At 39.0% G+C, this 21,470-nt stretch overlaps 1 protein-coding gene across 2 annotated transcripts in view; it reads left to right on the top strand.

Annotated features, from left to right (window-relative positions):
• The window catches only part of VCAN (versican), a 105,668-nt gene that overhangs the window by 34,133 nt on the left and 50,065 nt on the right, over positions 1 to 21,470 (top strand). The window contains exons 6-7 of one of the 2 annotated variants that reach the window (XM_046666395.1): positions 2,719 to 3,012; positions 9,624 to 12,614. In XM_046666395.1, the coding sequence (XP_046522351.1) occupies positions 2,719 to 3,012; positions 9,624 to 12,614 (3,285 nt within the window). The remainder of the gene's footprint in view (positions 1 to 2,718; positions 3,013 to 9,623; positions 12,615 to 21,470) is intronic. The other variant, XM_046666396.1, reaches the window with a different exon arrangement.

Below are 21,470 nucleotides of genomic sequence, written 5' to 3'. Positions count from 1 at the left end.
ATGACAGGCCACAATTATCTTTACAGATGAATTCTTTTGATTCTCACCTTAAGGTAAATTCAATTAATGCCAGTTAAATCTTCCTTTTTCCATCTGAGTTACATGAAACCCAATGGTGATATCTCTTTCAACATTTCTTTTAATTTTACTTGCAGCATTTGAAAAGTTTCTACACGTAAATGAAAAGGAAAATGGGTGGGCTTGGCAATAACAGAATTTAATCAAATAAGTAAAACCATTATTTTATGGGTATTGGATAGATAGATGGCAATTATACCCTCCAAACAAATGAATTAAATCATTATTTTGATATAAAATCAGGTTTAACAAGAGTTTCTTTATGGCAAGTTCTATAAGTAGACCTTTATTGATTTAATAATAATGAGGGAATTCTCTTTTTAACCTGCCAGCACCTTCTGAAACCTTTCTTTCCTTTAACACCCCGAACATGTTTGCCGTTTAAAACAGGGAAACCAGTTACCCGTGAAATCATGCCGTCATTTTCCTCCCCTAACTCCTTGGTTGGGCTAATTTGGAGCAGTTCATTTCCCCCAGCACACAGACTCACCCTGCTGTTTGCAGAAGCAGAGTTTTACTCAGTTCATTATATTTCTTTGCCCTGCTCTGGTTGGCTGAAAACTCTTGTTACTTCAGAGGAACAGTAGTTTTGCCTCAAAGCAGAAGTACCTCACAATGCAGGAAACAGCAACACGCCGACTGTTCCAGCTGTAATAACAAGCCCGAGGGCTCTACCTTGGCGGAAACGCGCTGGCACGCTGCCCTCCTTCACACTTGTATCCCTTTCAGGCTAATGCGAGTGTGAGACCGAGGGGAGTGGGGCTGCTCGAGGCGGCCCAGTCTCTCTGTCTGCCTTCCCCGTGTCGCTCTGAGCCAAAGCCACAGCCAAGATGAATCGCCTGTTCCAGACAGCAGCTGCCCAAAATTCTGCAGCAGAGTTAGGTTTATTTAATGTGCTGCTTGGCAAGGATGGAAGAAAAAGAGCACCTTGTTCCTTAACAAGAACTTGAAATGCCATTCATTTAATGAATACTATTGAATACATACTATGCAACCGTACTGCGACACTTAGGCTTTTAAAATTTGTTAGGGAGGGAGACACTGCAGGAGTGGGCAGGGGGAAACTACAGTTCTTACAGCGTATTTTTGGATTTGAGATTATGGTCCTTTGCCGAACTAGATAATTAAGGACAAAAGCCTATTCTCACCTCTGCCTTACTCTTTTCAGTTCAGGTAAAAGTCATTTTTCTTTCTCTTCTTCAAATAGTTCTCATTGGGATTTGGCCTAGTTTTGTCAGTAGCAATTTTAGACTTCTAGTGAGAAAAGCTGATATGTGTGATTTGGCCATTTTTCCCATGACTAATTTCTTGCTTGATAGTGCTCTCACACGCGCAGAGGGTCATGGCTCTATTCATTTTAAACAATGCTTGTTCCATCTGGGTTTATTCAGGTGAAGATCCATCCCATTTGTCTAAGAGATCATAGAATCCGAGAGCGGCCTTGGTGACATAGAAACAGGACCCGCAGCTGCCACGATAATGGACTGTCGATATTTTAGCTTCCTCTCTGCCTCATTTTACATTCCTTCTCCAGCCTGCTGTATTTGCTTAGGCAGTCTCTAATTCTGCCTCTGTGTTTTAGCCACTTGTGCGCCTATGTGAAAAGCATCATTTAATCTGCACTGAATTTATTTCAGCCAATTGTTTTGTTAGTTACCCAAGTAGAATTCCAATTCAACAAGCCCTCTGGAGCTGCCAGAATATTTTAATGTGACATGTTAAATGATAATGTATATACTCTCTGCTAATTGGGCCTGGTGATGAACACAGTAAATGCCAGCCCTTCTTTGTTAATCAATAAGCAAATTGTCTCTCAAACTTTGGGAGAGCCCCTGCTGGCACACGTGGCGTCTTTGTGAGAATTGGAAAAAGGCGCCCCCTCTGGGCAGACAGATTGCAAAAGGTATCCACTCTGGGCAGAACAAGTAGAAGAGAAGGTGTCCCTTCCTCCAAGGGGGCTTGGGTCCCTTTGGCTGGTTGAGTGGGAGCTGATGCTGGCCCCAGTCCCTCCTGGCCTTGTCCGTGTGCAGGCCTGACCTGCATAACCATCACGGCAGCCCTGAGCCCTGCACAGGAAGGGGACAGCCTTCTGTTCTGCTTCTATCCCTTCCTGCCTTCAAACCGTGGGGGTTTTCTTGTTTTGTTTTTTGCTTTGATGGGAGTTAAGTCATTTTGATGATAGTGATGTAGAAGAAAGGTCAAAAATTACTGTTGAGTTTTATGATAAACAAAGAGAAATAACCATCGGTGACCATTCAATACATCTTTCCCTTTCCAGTATGTAATGTATGTACCTCACAGACTCTTTCATTAAAGACAGCACCCATTTCTTGGACAGTAATCCAAAGAATCACTTGGAAAGGTTTGTTCATTTTAAAGAATTTATTGTGAGGTTATTATCAAATGACTGCTTCTGTGGCCTGCGGGAATATACATATATAGAATGAGACTTTTCTGGTGTGTATTATTTCTTGTCATTCATTAAGAATAACAAAATGAAGTAACCGTTATGTTTCTGCTTTAAAGTATCAGAAGCTGCTACCTTGCCATGAAAAAAGTGTCGCCTGTTCCTCCCCTCGCCTATAGACAGGAAAGGAATGGAGAGTAAAACTTAGGGCCTTTTTTCTCTTCTGATTCCAGGTGATGTGTTCCACATCACTGCTCCCAAGAAATTCACCTTTGAGGAGGCTGAAGAAGAGTGTGAAAATCGGGACGCCCGGCTGGCAACGGTGGGGGAGCTCCAGGCAGCGTGGAGGAACGGCTTTGACCAGTGTGATTACGGGTGGCTGTCAGATGCCAGCGTTCGCCACCCTGTGACTGTGGCCAGGGCCCAGTGTGGAGGTGGTTTGCTTGGGGTGAGAACCCTGTATCGTTTTGAGAACCAGACAGGCTTCCCTCCCCCTGATAGCAGATTTGATGCCTACTGCTTTAAACGTAAGTGTTTGCTACCTTTTTAAAAATTACAGATTAAAAAACAGTACTTCGAAGGCATGCATTGATGTTCAACTAGCCACTGGAATGGATTCTGTGTCTTGCAGTGTGTGCACGGAATGGAAACAGTTTAGTGACTTTCCAAAGCCAGCAAACGGAACAGCAGCAATATGGTTAAAACAATAGGAAGTTTGACAAATGGTTTTTGAGAGAGAATGAGAAAATGTCAGGTTAAGGTCTCAACTGTACCGTGATGCACCTGGAACCACAGAACATGTGTCTGAGTGGTTATTTTATATGAATTGCAATCTTGAATTGCAATTAGATTGTTGGTGTTCTAAAGCTGGGGCCAGCTGTGGCTGAGGTGAATCCTTGAATTCTGTATATTTTGTCTTCCCGTGGTATCACTCTTTCTTTCAAACGGTGGAGAATTTAAATTCCAGTAATTGCAGGTGAGTACTTGGAGCTGACGTGGATAATCATAATGTTCGATTAATACCTAAAAATGAACCATGCTGTCAATAAAAATCTCCATTTATCTCATTTTATTTCAAGTAATGGAAATATGTGCCTTCTAATGATTAGTTATCTAGTATCATTTTGAAGTAGAGTAAATGTTCCTTGCGAGGTGTAACATATTGACTATCTTCGGTAGGTTTACTCCTTAAAATTGTTTTTAAGTGATCTTTCTCAATATTCATGATATAATTATTTTAATTTTTCAGATGTCCTGAAGTTATTTTAGCATTCCTAATCCCATGATACAGTGTCATGCTTGTAGAATGCTAAATTCAACAAGCAAGTAATCCAGAGTCTCTCAGTGATATTTACTGTAGGGTCTGTATTATGCCAGCGAAACCAAGATCTCCTAGGATTCTTGGTGATCTTAAGTATGTTCAAGAAAGAGCCATGTTATATTGAAATTTGGTGGGAATTTTTTAAGTTTTCAATATATCTTGTTATAGCAATATGTAACTACAATGAGTGGAAAATACACTAGCTAATTATATAATTGGTTTCTCAAGTGAAACACACAGGCATTCTCCTCCAACCAAAACGAGGCAGAGCTGGGAAGTCTGAGTAATCAGCAGCGTAGATGCTAGCGCCACGGAGCCACATACTGCCGTCTCCCAGCTAAGACGCCTCTGCTTGGATCTCCTGCAGACTCAACTTTCTGAGTGTTAAAGCCTCAAGCCACGTGTTGTGTATCAGTGTGGTACAACCTGTCCACAAAAAGCCATGGAAAATATTAACTTTTGTTCCTAGGTCCTAAAACAACAGAAAAGGTCTTCCTTAATCATTTTCAGAAAAACAGACAAAAACAACAATAATAACAAAACCTTGTCCCTAAAAGTAGAAAAGTATACATTCCGTTAAGCCACATGCTCATAAGAGTGATTTTCAAGTAGTTCAAGCTCTAAAATCAGTTTTGTATTAAGTGACTGATGTGATTAAGGAAAAAAAAATCAGATTTTAGTGTGTATGCGTGTGTGGAAGAAGGGGTCAGAGAGGTTAAATTAGGGAAGAATTAGAATTATCTAGCTTGACTATCTTATTTTCTTGTGCTTATAAAACTGGCACTTTTAAGCTAAAAAAAACTTTTAAAACTTTTAAACAACATTTTTTTTCTCCCTAAGGGTAAAATTTAAACCAAAGCCTGTTTGTAGCCACAAAGAAGTCATCCTGGTGTGTTTTAAATTATTTATTTAAATGAGAAATTCACATGAATGTCTGAAATGACAGTTACTTAGATTCAAATAGAATAACCACCTACTAAAAATCTACATAAAATTGGAAAAAGGTTTGAAAGTTTAGGTCCATCTTTTTCTCCCTAATTCATTTGAATCTATGTAACTTGGAAATATATAACTTGCAGATAAAATGGATTCACATTTTGGGTTTTTCCCCACTTAAGCTAAAGGCTAGATTCTTATTTATTTCTTCGCTGCCTAAAACCCTACCGTCTTCAAAATTTATTCAGCACATAAAAGGTTAAGAAAGTTTAGACATACATAAAAGCCTTCCTTAAACCACACACAATGCCAACAGCCGCCCCAAATTTCTAATTCATTTTTCAAGGATTCTTTTAATATAATTCTTTTAAGAATTTGAAGAATATTCTCAGGCTGACTTAAGTGCTGTCCCCTTTTTCCACATAGTTGAGTAGTGACTAAATTCTGTAGGGTGAAGTAGGTAAGTGTTGTGGCCTTAATGACAGTTCCAAAAGTTATTTCAGAGATGTACATCTGGTTAAGTAGAGGAACTTAGAAAGATGACCATATTTTTCTTATTTACTTTTACCAAATGTAGAAAGCGTTTTTAAAGCCATTTCTTGGTGATCGAACAATACCAAATCTCACTTTGTTCTAATTCCCTTTTCCTTCTAAAATCACTGAATAGAACATTAACAATGGCTGATGATAAATATAATTAGAATCTAGTCTTGTCAAATAGATTTGAAAAACAAGTAAATTCATGTCTTTGTAAAATGAAGTTTTCCGGTGTATTTTCCCTTGATTATTAAACTAAACTGTGCACTTTTAACTTTTCTCTCACCTCAGAGTTAAGCAAGTTCTGTGAAAGAGCGTCACATGGGGCTTTGGAAGATCGCCCATACATCCCCAAATTTGAGTGAACCCAAACCATTCAAGACACATGCTAATCTCTCATTTAATATTATTAATGATCTCCAGGAGAGGGAGATTGGGAATGTTTCCTACAAAACCCATTCTAATATCCTATTACCATCACTCTCAGATGGTTTTTCCAGTTATCTAAATCCATTGCCTTAGAGTTTGAGCGCACTCTTCCTTTTTAAGTTGGAGACCAAAATCTAAATCACAGCCATTCCTATTACTGAACACAGTTGTTCAGTTGTCCCTCAGCATCTTCCTCAACTGAAACAATTTCCTTGTCTTGAAATTTTGGTTTCTAAGCTTCCAGGCATCTATGTGATCTTGCTTTGAACTTATTATTTTTCACCTCCCTGTGTTTGATTAAGTTCAAATCTGGACATAGTGGTCTAAAAAAGGCTAAAGAGATACCCAACACTTCATATACTCTATTTCTTACATATTTGTTCACTTTTATTTTTTTTGTTCCCTGTTAAAATTGGCCTGCCTTTCTAATCTGTGGTTAGTTTATTATCTTTTTTGTGTCCTAGATTATAATCCAACTATATGTGCCAAAACAAATCCTTCTCTAATTGGTATTTTAAAAATGTTTTCTGTTTATTAAATTTGAATCTGCTAGCATTCAATCACTCATAAAACTTTAAAAGAATAGTTTGAGTTCTAATCTCATTGTTTCAACCTTTACTCTTTCCCCACTTATGAATGTGGAATCAACTTATTGAATATCCGCCCTGTTTGTAAATTCCCATGCTTGCAGTTATTTACATATAAAAATTTAACATAGAAGAACTAATTTGAAATTAGTCGTTTCTCTATAGTGTGGGAAGTATGGGCATGTGTTAAATTGACCATCATGCTGCTAATAGGGTTTTTATGTTTTCTTAGAAAGATCTGCCTATGTCCCCCAACAGAAATGCCGAGAAGATAGTCCATAGGACATAGCATACCCTCAGTGCGGTGATATGAAACATCTGTGTGGCAGACAGCTGCAAAGGTTGGAAAGGAGATTTGTGGGAACAGAAGCATGCTGATTTCTCTTGGCTTCCTCAGCAATGAAGTTCGAGGGACACTGGTAGTTTTCCAAGACAAAAACTTCTCCACATGAATGCTTCTTCTGGAGAGACACTTTTAGAATAATCTGGAGTTGTGTTTTCACCTTTATAACAGTCATTATTAATACAGCGGTATTTATTCTTAAGATATCTCTTTGTAGATGTTTATGTTTTAAAAAATTATTTCCTTTTTTGGGGAATGGTTGAAACAAATAGCACAGATGATCAGATATACTGAGTTATGATGGAAATCAGCTGTTAAGTTGACAAAAAATCCACCCAACACCAAAAGGAAGTCTTGAGGTTTTTCGTTCCAAATAGTAGAATTAGTTAACTTAATTATAAGCAGACTTTTTAATAGGGCTTAAAATTATTGAAAACCCTTGTTTTTGAAAACCAAGTCACGTAAATCCTGGCTGTGTCAAGGCGATTCTCTGAGACGTACTGCTGTCACTTCGCCACACTCCAGGACTAGAGAGAGGCAGCTCCAAACGGTACAGTCGTGATTGACAATGACATACAGTTAGTTAGTTTTTCAAATCTGAGTCCTTCATTTTTAAAACACTATGCAGATTTTCCCGTAGCGCTGTGGGAAGCTGCCAGCACAGAACTTGGGTTGGAACCTGACTCCAGGCCCTCTGTTCAGGCCCTAACGCAATATCACCTCCTTTGAAGTAAGTTTCATCAGCCACGGAAATACTCAGAGGGAAAAGCAAAATTAGCTTTTTTGTTGGTATTAATAATAAAATGATTAAATTTTCTCTAATGTGCAGTGTGCTAAGTGTTTATATTATGTTTCCATGGGAACTTTCCCTGTATGTACATTTTACTATTTCCCCAAAGAATGCAGTTATAAGACAAACATGAAATTTGGCAGTTAAATGAGGTAACGGTTATGGAATTTCAGAGGATAGAGAATTGAATTAAAATAAAAATAGTCAACCACATTTTGGTCCATAAGTTGTTCGTGTCAATCAAAATAGACCAAAATTTCTCCTAGGAAATGAATGCCGAAAAAGCTTTTCTTTAAAAAAGGAGAAAAAGGTTACTTAACATGTTTCTGAAGAGTCCGGTTCTTTTTATTGCTGTTTAGTTTTGTTTTGATATAAAAGGATAAACAGTGACTTTAAAGAATATTTAAATGCACCATCATGTAAATGGCCACCAAGTTTTCATTATAAAAATTAATGAATCTGGACTTTAAAATGGTCTGGGGAATGACCACAGCTAATAACAGTTCATACCAGACCAAAAATAAGGAACTTATTACAGCCCTAATCTGATTTACAACAAAATCACATCATTTTATCATTAAGTTTTTTTAATAGATTTTATTTCTTTGGAGCGGTTTCCCAGCAAAACTGAACAGGAAAGTAGAGATTTCCCAAATACCCTTGCCCCTACTCATGCATCGCCTCCCCCACTCTCAACATCCCCCACCAGAGGTACATTTGATACAACCAGTGAACCCACGTCAAGTCCAAAGTTTACATTAAGGCTCACTGTTTGTGTCGTACACTCTATGGGTTTAGAAAATGTAGAATGGCATGTTATTTACCAGTCTAGAATCATACAAAGCCGTTTCCTGCCTTAATCTCACTAAGTTTTGAGAGGGTAGATGGAGCTCAAAGGTACCCAATTTTGTTTTCCCAGGACTCCTATTTCGGGATTATTGAGAGCAAGACACAAGACATTATAGACACCACAGACATTATGACTCTTCTCAGGGGAACAGGCATCACCTATACAAGGAGTTTTAAATCATACAGGATATAGCAAAACAACAGCTACAGCTTGCCTCAGAACAGTTCCTTCTGAGTTTACTGGCAACTAGACTTTAATTTTTGAAAATCTGCTTAAAAAAAATCTCTGTGTGGTAAGCCGCTGCGTTTTCCCTATGTGGAAAAGGAATCTTGTTTACAACACTGTCGCTTTTATACACCATTTGGATTTCTTTAAACAGGCCAGGCCATTCTCTGTAAAGCTGGAGGCATTATAATGTAGCATTTTATGATGACATGTTACTTTTTATTGCCTGAGCCCATTCTTTCTGATGCTCAGCATTGTTTCCAGTGATTTGTAATTACGACCTAAAATATATCATGTGGGTACTGCGCTTCCTGTTCTCTGTTTGCATTCATGCTAAAGTAAGCCTAGAACGGAGACCCTTAAGAGTTACAAACGTGGTGTGTAGAACGTAGGACAAAAGGTAGAACTGTCACAAAAGCCAAGCAGCCTCTGCTGGAAACGTTTTATTATTTATTAGAAGCAAGGCTGCACTGCAGAGTTGAAAGGAAGATGAAAACAAATGTCTCAACACCTGGAATCAAGCGAAAAATGGTATTAAAAGGTTTCATATCCTGTTTTGATGAAACCCTCCACATTATGGACAATGTAACCATTTATGTGTAACTCAGGGACATTTGATGTGGCTTTTTTGTTGTTTTGCAATCTGAGGCACTCCCTCTCCCCTGAGACACCATGCAGTTTGAGAAGGAGGGAGAAGGCTAGATGCACGGGACAGAAGCCTCCAGAATAGTAGTGCTAAGTTCTCCTGCTAGGCTTCAAGTTGCTGCTGTCATTTCTGGTAACCTGTCTCCTGTTCCCAAACTCTGCATTTATATATTTTTTGGATTTCTCTTTGTCTTAAAACTACACAATACTCGTTTTCCTTAGCCAGGAACAGTCATTCATACTTACTGGTAAAAGCAGTGATAACCCTTATAATATAAAACAGGTGACCAATTTGTGAGTATTACTTGTTCAATTGTCTGTCTTTGGGTTCATCTGAGTATTAGTTTTTAGACTCCTCTCCATCACAAGACACTTTTGGGTCACCCAAAAATACACAGCAGTGCTTAACAAACACTGGACGTACAACTTTTTATTAGTGACTTGTCTAATCAACTCTTTGAAATTATTTTTCTAGCTAAACAGAATATATCAGAGGCTACAACCATCAAACTGAATATCCTTGCAGAAACCGCATCACCCAGTTTATCCGAAGAACTGCAAATGGTACCTGACAGAACTACACCCATCGTCCCTTTAATCACCGAATTACCTGTCATTACAACAAAGTTCCCTCCTGTGGGAAATATAGTCAGTTTTGAACAGAAAGCCACGGTTCAATCTCAAGCTGTCACACACAGATTAGTCACTGAATCACCCACGCCTGCTGGGAGTACCAAGAAACCTGGGGATATGCACTATTACTCACCTTCTGCTTCAGGACCACTTGGAAAGCCAGACATAACTGAAATTAAGGAAGAAGTGCCCCAAAGTACAACTGTCATCTCCCATCGTGCTACTGATTCATGGGATGGTGTCATGGAAGATACACAGACACAAGAATCAGTTACACAAATTGAACAAATAGAAGTGGGTCCGTTGGTAACATCTATGGAAACCTCAAAGCACCTTCTGTCTAAGGAATTCTCTGTAACTGAAACACCGTTTGTATCTGCAACAATGACCCTGGAATCCAAAACTGAAAAGAAAACAGTAAGCGTTATTTCTGAATCAGTGACCCCAAGCCACTATGGATTCACCTTGGGAAAAGCTGATGGTGAAGACAGAACATTTACGGTTAGATCTGGTCAGAGCACCTTGGTCTTTAGCCAAATACCTGAAGTCATTACAGTGTCAAAGACTTCGGAAGACATCACCCCCACTCAGCTAGAGGATGCAGAGTCAGTCTCAGCATCGACGCTTGTTTCACCTGTAACTATGCCTGACATTGATGGATCATCCATGGATGGCTGGGAAGAGAAACAAACTAATGGTAGGATGACTAAAGATTTTTTTGGCCAGAATATGTCCACCACACCTTTCCCATCAGAGCATCATACAGAAGTAGAATTCTTTCCTTATTCTGGTGATAAAAGATTAGTCGAGGGTTTGTCCACAGTTATTTATCCCTCTCCACAAATAGAAATGACACAAGAAGGAGAAAGAAGAGAAACGCTAAGACCAGAGATGAGAACAGATACTTATACTGCTGATGAGATACAGGAAAGGATCACCAAAGATCCATTTATAGGAAAAATAGAGGAAGAAGACTTCTCTGGAATGAAGTTCTCTACAGCTTCCTTAGAACAAATTCATCTTACAGAGTCTTCAGTGGAAATGACCAAATCTTTTGACTCCCCAGCACTGATAACAACAAAGCTAAGTGTGGCACCAACAGAGGCAAGAGATGTGAAGGAAGACTTTACCACAACTCCTGTTGGATTGGAAACAGATGGCTATCAAGATACTACAACGTATGATGAGGGTATTACAACCGTGCATTTGACCCACAGCACTTTAGATGTAGAGGTGGTCACTGTATCAAAATGGTCATGGGATGAAGACAATACAACATCAAAGCCTTTTGGGTCCACAGAACATGCAGGCTCTCCAAAATTGCCCCCTGCCTTATTCCCAACGATGGGAGTGAGTGGAAAGGATGAAGACATCCCAAGTTTCACTGAAGATGGAGGAGATGAATTTACTCTTATTCCAGGTAGTACTCAAAAGCCATTCAAGGAGTTTCCTGAGGAAGACACAACAGACCATGGCAAATTCTCAGTTAGATTTCAGCCAACTACATCAACTGGTATTGCAGAAAAGTCAACTTTGAGAGATTCTACAACTGAAGAAAGAGTTTCACCTATTACAAGCACAGAAGGCCGTGTTGTTTATGCAACTGTAGAAGGAAGTGCTTTGGACGAAGGGGAAGACGTGGATGTCTCTAAGCCCGTATCAACTGTCCCCCAATTTGTACATACTTCAGATGTGGAAGGATCGGCATTTGTTAATTATAGTAGCACCCAGGAACCTACTACTTACGTAGACACTTCCCATACGGTTTCTCTTTCTCTAATTCCCAAGACAGAATGGGGAGTGTTGGTACCTTCTGTTCCATCGGAAGGTGAAGTTCTAGGTGAACCCTCTGAAGACATACATGTCCTTGATCAGACTCCCCTTGAAGCGACTATTTCTCCTGAAACTATAAGAACAACCACAGAAATCACACAGGGAACAACTCAGGAAGAATTCCCTTGGAGAGAGCAGACTTCAGAGAAACCCATTCCTGCTCTCAGTTCTACAGTTGGCACGGCCAAGGAGGCAACAACATCTTTGGATGAACAAGAGAGTGATGGGTCAGCGTATACAGTCTCTGAAGACAGATTGGTGACAAGTTCTGAGAGAGTCCCAGTTTTAGAAACAACTCCAGTTGGAAAAATTGAATACAGTATGTCTTACCCACCTGGTGCTGTCACTGAACACAAAGCAAAAACAGATGAAGTGGTAACACCAAGCATGGGGCCAAAGGTGTCTTTAAGGCCAGGGCTTGACCAGAAATATGAAACAGAAGGTACTAGTCCAGGGGAAATTGTATCGCCTTTCAGCACTGCTGTCACCCAGTTTATAGAGGAAACCACTACTGAGAAAAGAGAGGAAACATCCCTAGATTATATTGATTTAGGCTCAGGATTATTTGAAAAGCCCAAAGCGACAGAACTCCCAGAATTTTCAACAATTAATGCCACAGTTCCAAGTGATATCATTGCTGCCTTCAGTTCAGTAGACAGACTTCACACAACTTCAGCATCCACTGAGAAACCGCCTCTCATTGACAGGGAACCTGGTGAAGAAACAACCAGTGACATGGTCATCATTGGAGAATCAACATCTCGTGTTCCTCCCACTACCCTTGAGGATGTTGTAGTGAAGGAAATGGAAACCGATATTGATAGAGAGTATTTCACAACTTCAAGTACTCCTTCTGCTACACAGCCAACAAGACCACCCACTGTGGAAGGCCAAGAGGCCTTCAGACCTCAGGCACTTTCCACTCCAGAACCCTCGGCAGGGACAAAATTCCGCCCTGACATAAATGTTTATATTATTGAGGTCAGAGAAAACAAGACAGGTAAGTCTTTGCTTTCTAGACATACCAGTCAAGGCAATCAGCATTTTATCTTGAAAATTACTTTTGGAAAAAAAAAAATCAACATACCAAATGCTGCCATTAGAAGATAACTGGAGTGTGAAAAAGTTCTGTGTTTTAGCTTCATATATTTGTACAAGAATTGGAAGAATATGTTAAACAATTTGGAAGAATGTTAGATACGATTTTTTTTAAAGTCATGAGAAGCCCTGCTTTGTCATCTAATATAACCAAATCATCACTGTTGCATCACTTCAGAACATGCAGAACAAAGTGTTTTAATTTCAGTGTCTTTCCATGCCTTACTACTCCAGTGTAGTACTAGACTATGTTAACATTCCATTGGTCTTTAACTATTAACCTTCAGTACTGACATCGTGGACAGACAGCTAAAATCCTATTGCACATCCCTAGGGCTGATAGAAAGACGTCTAAAGGTTTGCTTTGGTTTTTCTCTTCCAGGAGTGTACGGGTTTTATTATATGACTTGTGGGGTGGGTAATAGGTCTGTAGTTTAAATGTTATTTTAATGCCAGTTCAACATATTTTTAAGCTGTTGTCCTTGGATGTTTTAACGAGGCTTTAACTATTTAGAAAAAATACAATCTAGCTCAGTTCTGGGAAATGCTGTAATTCAATGTATCAAATATCATTTCAGAAAATGAGTATGTCAGCATTACCTCGGTTCCCTAAAAACCAGGCTGTAACATTATTTATTCTATGATTTAATTGTTTTATCTCCAGGAATATTTGCGATGCCTTCTATTTTGCTCAAATATTTTATTTATCTCTCTGGCAAAGTTCTTAAAAGCTGTTTCTTTACATTGGTTAATACTTGCAATTTTCATTACCAAACGTAACGTATTCCTTCCAAAGGTCAGAACACATCATCTTTGAAATGGGGTAAGCTGAGCAGAGAATACATAGCGCATTTAGTGCTATAGATCAGCTCAGGTTTGTCTGTCTCTTTTTAATTGACAAGTTAAAATCATTGATTTTAGTTAAGTTGCCGTCCTCTAGTGTTAATGTGAGAATTAAATGGACAAGTACTCATTTTCCCTTGACCTGGCTCTGAGAAGTCGGGGTAGCAGAATGTTTTTCGCAGGTTTTCTCTCTTGCTGTTGGGAGAGTCCCTTTAGGGGGTCATTTTTCTTCAGAGTGGTGCTGTCCTCGTTAGAGGGCTCAGAGGTGCACCTGTTGCAAACAAACAGGTAGCTTTGTTGCCAAGTCAGCTGGCTTCCAGTGGGGCAGGTGGAAACTTCATGGCTTCTATAGGTTTCTACTATTCAGAATTTTCTCAATGCGAAAGCTCTTGCGGGGCAGTGAACAGCAGAGAAGGAAATATGTTCCAGAGGAGTGAAGTTAATCTCCACTTTCCAATACCGTTGAAAGAGGCCAGGATTCGAGCATTATTTTCCTGCTATTGATGCTGTTTCTTAGAAATCAGAGCATATTTCCTCTCTCTTACATTCCTTTTCTGCCTTCTGGAGCTGGAGTCGGAGAGACAAGATGAGTTGCCAAGGAGTGGGAATGAGGGCAGCTACCAGTAGGCCTATGAAAAGGGAAGAACAGAAGTGAGGAGAAGCAAAAAGGAATTACTACTAACACTTAATTTGAGAATTTTAAAATTACTTGAATGACTAATTATGCAGAAGTTTTCCCAATTTAGATTACTTTCTTGTTAGTGTAGATACTGAATCAAATAATACAGAAAACAGTACAAAATCTTCTGCATTTAAAAACTCTTCTAAATAGGAAACTGTGTGTTAAGGTTAGGGTGATCAAATTATAAAATGGAAAAAGTGAAACTCGAGCTCTCTGGAAGAATTGGCAGTCATCAGAAAAAAAAAAAATCTAAGTTTATACATGGTTACTCGAAACGGAGAGTCTGAGTAACTTAACCCAGAAACCATTTATACAAACGTGCTTATTTATATTTGAGTTGTGAATTTAATTCAGCTGGGGCTGGGAGACATGACTAGGTGTTTCCTCTTCTTTCTTTCACTTTTAAAACATGGGATCATGATTTGCCTCAGACTAATTTTTGTTCTGCATTGGTAACAATGGGTCTCTGTGGAAAGAGAATAGATGGTGATCTCCGTCAGGAAAGGATCGTGGGGGTGGGGGTGGATAGAGCATGTGTCTATCTAGTTTCCTGCCTCCATCTCTCTCTCTCTCTTTTATCTATCGTTTCCGTGTGCTTTATGTATGCTATTCTCCTTAAGACTAAAAGCATTGTTTATTGTGTTGATGAGACAATGAGGTTTACTCAGATCCAACTGCTTACTTTTACTAATTTTGTTTTCTATGAGAAACTTAATTTTTCAAGCATTTTGAACTTCGAGTAGGGAAAACTCTAAAGCAGATGTTAAATTAATGAGTTCTAAGGCAGGTGTGCATTAGTAAGGAAAAATACATGTGCGCCTGGAAAACTAACCTTTCTATGTTTTAAAGCACATTTTTCCAGACTGGAAAAGCCTCAGTGCATGTACTAACTTGTATAACTCTATTCACAAACATAGACTCGACCTCTATGCATACTGTATATCCAAGTAAGCAAGAATCCCACCCATGCTACACTAAGCCAAGGCATTCATAATGTTTTTGCTGTCCTCAGCAAGTCATATAAATCTTGATTTTTTTTTACTACTATGAAACAAAACATGCTACTCACGACACGTTTATGTTATATTTGCTCAAATGGGTCTTAATAGCAACTTAGGGTGCTGTCGCTCCAGGGCAACTGTAGTTAGCGGTTAAAAAAATCTGAAGGAACTTTTCAGCTCATAAAAGTTTTATGAGCTGAAAAATGCTATGGGGTGTGTTTAACAGTGGCTCAGGGGATACTGAAAACATGACTCCCGTCTATTTCAGGAGTAATTTGCACACCTGTGTTTTGAAAAATTATTGAAAGGTTTTCTTTGTGGACATGTATGAAGTGTGCAGGGTTTAAAAGTGTAAGAAGACTTTCTTCAATTCTGACCTTTTTTTAAAAAAAGAACACTCCTCTGAATCATCTGAAATGTCACAAGTCAGTGGGACAGAACTGTGAATTTTTTTTAGAAAACCGATGTACTGGTATCTTTAAATGAAAAAATAATTTGGAAATATACAGATATTAAGCACAAACATTGTTATGCAAATGCTCAGAGTTATATCTTAAAATAGGTGGCTTGTTAGTTTTTTTAAGACAAGTTCATGTGTACCACATACTGTTTGTCAGGCCGGCTTGATGTTATTTGTCTTGTCAGGTGTTCTTTTTTGTTAGTTTTATAATTTATATCTATCAAAATCTAAATGTACGGCAGGTATAAAGCCAGTATTAAACTAAAATGATATAAATATTATGATATTAAAAGATTATTAGTGTAATGATAGTAAAGATGAATGAGATTTGGGGAAAGATAATTTTGGTCTCTAAATTAGAATTCATTTTGCTTGGTTTGCTTATTGAGAATCATGGTACCTTATTGCTTACATCATTCAGAAATAACTCCTCTACGACTAATCCCGTTGCATTTTTTTTTGTACATTCAAGAAATGTACATAAAACTAAAGGTTTATTTTCTGAATACTATGGTGTTGAGGACAGCGTAAACAATAAGGGATGTTGACTCTGAGAACAGGAGATATTTTGGCAAATGCCAATATTTATATCATTGATTGCACAGTCATTCATTTTTAAGAAAGTAATGTTTATACAGGACTGTCTCATATAATTTTTTTAAATGACCTATTTTTGATTTTTGTAGAATTTATTATATAGAAAAATTACTTTCAGATTTTTTATTATAGCATCAGATTCCTTTCTTCAAACATAATCTTATTCAGGGCCTCCTTATTTTGAGCAGATGAAAGAGTGGCTGTTCTGGTTCATGTCTGAGAAGGGGGATCAGGAGTCCCATTTCCTTGGGACCTCTCCCAGACCCCCTGTGGTAGGTTCTAGAATAATGTGTAACTCTGACCACAGCTGGAAAGAGAATGAAATTATCTAGATAGTTCAGAATAAAGCAGAAACAATTACTCATTTTGAATGAATTGATATTTTTTAAGTAAAAACACTTTTAAAATTAGCCTGATTATCAATACCTTATCTCACTGTAATGATCCACATCTATTAACATTTACCTTTGAATAACTTTATATGATGCTGAATAAAGCAAACTAAGCAAATCTAGTTTCAATCTTATGGATGCCCAGGTGTAAACAAGATAGCATCTGGTTACAGTTCAGAGTACCATGTGTGTGCAGAACGAAGTCATCGTCAGGCTCACGCTGAGAGCTTGCAGGCCATGTTTCACATATATTATTGTGTTTAAACACCAGAGATAATCTGTGAGACAATAGGGAAGATATTGCGGATGGGAAAATGGAGGCACAGGGGGTCTAACACCATTCGTGCTCATCTGGCCATCCTGGCACTCCTTGGAGCAGTTTTGCAGTGAGACGATTCTCTCCCCCGATGAACTCAGAGAGTGATGACCCTCTATTGGCTCAGGGGCTACCCTGTCCCTCAGTTTCTGAAAGAGCATAGGCTCTGGAAAGACTGGCTTCTCATTGGTGCTCTCTTGGTTTATAAAGGCTAGATGACTTAGGTTTAGTTTGCTGCTAATACTGGGGACTATGCCTGCTATTCAGTTACCTGCCGTGGCAAGAGAGCGGCGTGATGAATTTGGTGGCCCTGGTTCTGGGCTGCTGCTTTTCTGCAGCATTTTGGAGCACATCCCTGTGAGAGGAGGCGGCTTGTGCCTGCCCACATGAGCAGTTCCCTTTGCTGGGCTCCAGCTGTGGCTCCCTGCCAGAGAAGCACATTTTTTCTGCAGGGAATTACGATGGCTTTCTCTATCCCTCCTTGGCTGCCCGAAGTCTAGAAAAGGATTCAGTTTGAAAAGGAAAGAGACTGTCTGTTTTCCTTTTGTTTCTCTAGTATGAAGAAAAGAATTGCCCTTAGTCTTTCTAAATTATTCATCAGCCTAACTCTACACTGCAGACCAAATGCCACCTTTTTAAAAAGTCGTTCTAAGTGGAATATTTTGTATGTGCAATACATACATGTGCATACCACTCACACACACACACAAACACATATGGAATCTCAATGTTTAAAATGCTCTGTGAATGTTTTATTAACCCACTAGCTTTGAGGAAAAATTTAAGAAACTGAAGTTGTTTTCTTCACAGGTTGAGGTTTAAAAATAAAAGAGGTGTTTCATGGATAGCTAAAAGGAACTTTATCTTCTTCCTAACATGAACCAATGCCTGTTCTTTCTGAAAATAGCATTTGCAATTACAATTTGCCATTATCTAAAATACCACTGAGGTGGGGTGTTAACCAAAGACAAACACCACTTAGCTATCATTGGCAGTGACCTTGAGAGAAAGGCACACACTGCCTTCCAGGCAGTGGAGTCAATCAAGGATTATCTTCAGGCAAAGCTACACCATGCCTCGTCTTTTGACAGATATTAAAAGGGGCACAAAAGAAACATAAACCATAGATTTTGCTCTCAAGGACTTTATGTACTTTTAGAGAAACCAATATCAACACAGTCAAATATAATTGCAGTACAGAAACATACAATTACACACGAGGTGGTGTGGTACTGACCATGAATGGCAGATGAGGTCGGCAAAGGAAGGACTCAATGAAGGCAAGGAAGCCAGAGAATATTTCATGAAAGGAAGAGTCTTAGGTTGGTTTATGTTGGAAGGATAGATCACGAAAAAATGACTGGAAACCAGTTATTAGCCTATTGCTTCCCAACAGAGGCTCACTAGGGGGGTTAAGGAGCGCCAAGTACAATCAGGCATTTTCCTAAATAGGACTGGGCTGACAGAGAGGGCACGGCCTGCCTCAGAAGCTCAATGCCTTTTTAGGATTCACCTAGAAAGCTGTGCAGGTTCGTGGAGACCAGAGATGTTCAACCGCCTTCCTCTGGCTGGAGTGTGGTCCCACGTCTCTGTTCTTCGTGATTCATACTTTTTGATAAAGATAGCATCTTCTGTAGGTTCAGTACGTTTAACTTTTCAAAATATATTCCCATGAAGTATCATGCTTCAGAGTTACGCACTTGTAAATTTAAATGGCATAAAACTACCTTTTAAAGAGCAAGCTGCACGCTCTAGAAGGTGATTTAAAGGTTTATGACATCTTATTTCAAGTGAAATTTGAATCAGTCATATTACGGAAGCAGGTGCTGTAAGTTGGGGAATCTGGAGTCAGCCTCTCTTTTGCTTATCTGCAATACGGACCCAGGAATTTCTCACTTTCTCTGTCACAAGTTTTTACCAGTAAAATGGATGTAATAGCTATTATTGTGTAGAAAGAATAATATTTCCTAAACTTTGACCCATACTCTTCTTCCAAATCACAGGGATTATGAAACAAGGAAGATGATCATGTATATACATATATATATTCATACACACACATATATATGCATATATATCTATATGTATACACACCTATACATAAAATATACAAATATTTTTTATTATTTATTCAATAATTAGTCAAATAATTATCGTGCACTAGGTACCACATCAGAACTGGATTTTGAAGCATGTGCTATCTGTGAGATTTGAATGAATGTGGACGGGCAGTCAGTTCGCTCCATAGGCCACAGGGAAGAGCAAGTGGACGCAGTGGAAAGAGCCTTTGGAAACAGAGCTGGGTTCATTGTAATATCGTTATTTGCCATATAATGTCCATAGGCCTGACTTGTTGTCACATTAAAAATATACACCAATCCTACAAACCCACCAGATTGCTTCAAGGAGAAAGGGCTCTCTTCACGGGCCTGCCAGTCCCTGTGGGAGGCACATGGCACATTGAATCCTCCACGACAACAAAACACCGAGCACAGTGCTTGGCACACTAGAACGACTTTGGACAAATTAGTCCCCTCTGTGCTGCAGGAATAATTTCATCCTGAACTTCTAAATGCAGGAAAATTTAGATTGTTGTGTATTAAATAGGTAAAAATGGAATTATCTTAAAATTCAAGATGATTTATACCACAGGGAGCCAAATAGAATTATACTATAGTATCTGCTTGACTGCAGGAGCTTGTTAAAATTTAATCCTCTGGATTGTGTTTGTCTGGGGTGATGCCATTTTGGGTGCAAATCAGAAGCAGCTGCAGCCCTTATTTAAAATTTAAATATAATATTGATTCTATAGTATCTACGTGTAGAATTCGTTAGCTTTCTGCTCTTTTTCATGTGTGAAAATTGGGCTTATGATTTTGATACCTATCAATTTAATTTTTTTCCAAAGAAAATGATCTTTTTACCAATTCTTTATAAATTTTTCCAGGTACTGGGCCTAGCCTCTTGCATATTCATAGAATACATGGGCATTCCCTGCTGTCTTTTTGTTGTTGTCAAGGAAACCCCTCAGTTCTCTACACAGGGATTACATTCTTCTTTCTTAATAGCTCTTAGATCATTCATTTGTGCAATGAATAAAAAATGTATTCACAGGCCCAGACAGCGTTCAGAACTTTTTTGAGGGGAGGGGTGTAGCCAAGGGGAGAGACGTGCATGGTGAGTGGAGCAACAAGGATAAAAGAAAAGAGAAAGAAGTGCTTTTGGAGGTTTTATTTTAATGAGGTAAAACTGAAAATTGTATGGTTTCAAGAAGACATTGCCTATTTTTGTCAGTTTGCAAAGTTTATAACACTGTAACTCAGTGAGGCCAGTTTGTTGGGTACAAAAGAAGAGGTGATTAATAAGCGGCTTCAGGGCCCTACCCAATGGCGCAGCGGTTAAGTGCGCACGTTCCGCTTTGGCGGCCCGGGGTTCACTGGTTCGGATCCCAGGTCTGGACATGGCACTGCTTGGCAAGCCATGCTGTGGTAGGTGTCCCACGTATAAAGTATAGGAAGATGGGCACGGATGTTAGCTCAGGGCCAGTCTTCCTCAGCAAAAAGAGGAGGATTGGCAGCAAATGTTAGCTCAGGGCTAATCTTCCTCAAAAAAAAAATAAAAATAAAAAAAATAAGTGGCTTCATTGACAGAACCATTCCAAGAATTGTGGTGGGGAGAGGAGTGATGTGTTTTGATGAAAACTGTTATATATTCTTTTCATTTGTATCGAAGTACTTTGAATGTTTTACACCATAATTGATGTGATAGAAAATATAGGGCATGATATGGATAACTGAGAACCTGTTTTATTACATTAAAAAATGGTGTTCCTTAGAGAGGTAGTGCCAGTATTTAGACTTTCTGAGTATGACTCAGGAGGGAAACCCTGTCTATTGGCAAGAGGGCTGCAATTTTTCTAAAAAAGAGTGATTTGATTCTTTGGAGGAAAAGAAATTACGGTTAACCTTCTAAATACTTGCTAGAATTGTTGGGGCAATGTATCAAGTATTTCTCCAAAAAATAATTTAAAGTCTAAATAGGAGATTTTAAACTAGAAAGAATCTCTGGAGTGAGAGGAAAAGTTTAATTGTATTTTGGCATCTATGCCTGTGAAACCTTGTTGTATTGTGTCACGGTATTCTACCCAGACAGGCTTGCACACATGGATAATTGCTACACGCTACCTTCACTGGCTTCTAGTGACTTCATCTCTTGGCTTCGTAGCACAGTACCCCTGGTTTCTCACTGGGCGATTTAGTTGCTTTGACCATATGCTGCATACAGTAGGTTTTGAAGGCTTTGGTTTTTCTTTTTTTTCCTGAGGAAGATTTGCCCTGAGCTAACATCTGCCACCAATCTTCCTCTTTTTGCACGTGGGACGCCACCAGAGCATGGCCAGTGACAGACGAGTGGTGTAGGTACGTGCCCGGAAACTAAACCCAGGCTGCCAAAGTGAAGCGCGCTGAA

This window comes from Equus quagga, chromosome 7, assembly GCF_021613505.1.
Source record: "Equus quagga isolate Etosha38 chromosome 7, UCLA_HA_Equagga_1.0, whole genome shotgun sequence".
NCBI classification, from domain to species: Eukaryota; Metazoa; Chordata; class Mammalia; order Perissodactyla; family Equidae; genus Equus; species Equus quagga.
The sequence above is the reverse complement of the archived record's forward strand: the minus strand, read 5'-3'. Positions and strand labels throughout refer to the sequence as shown.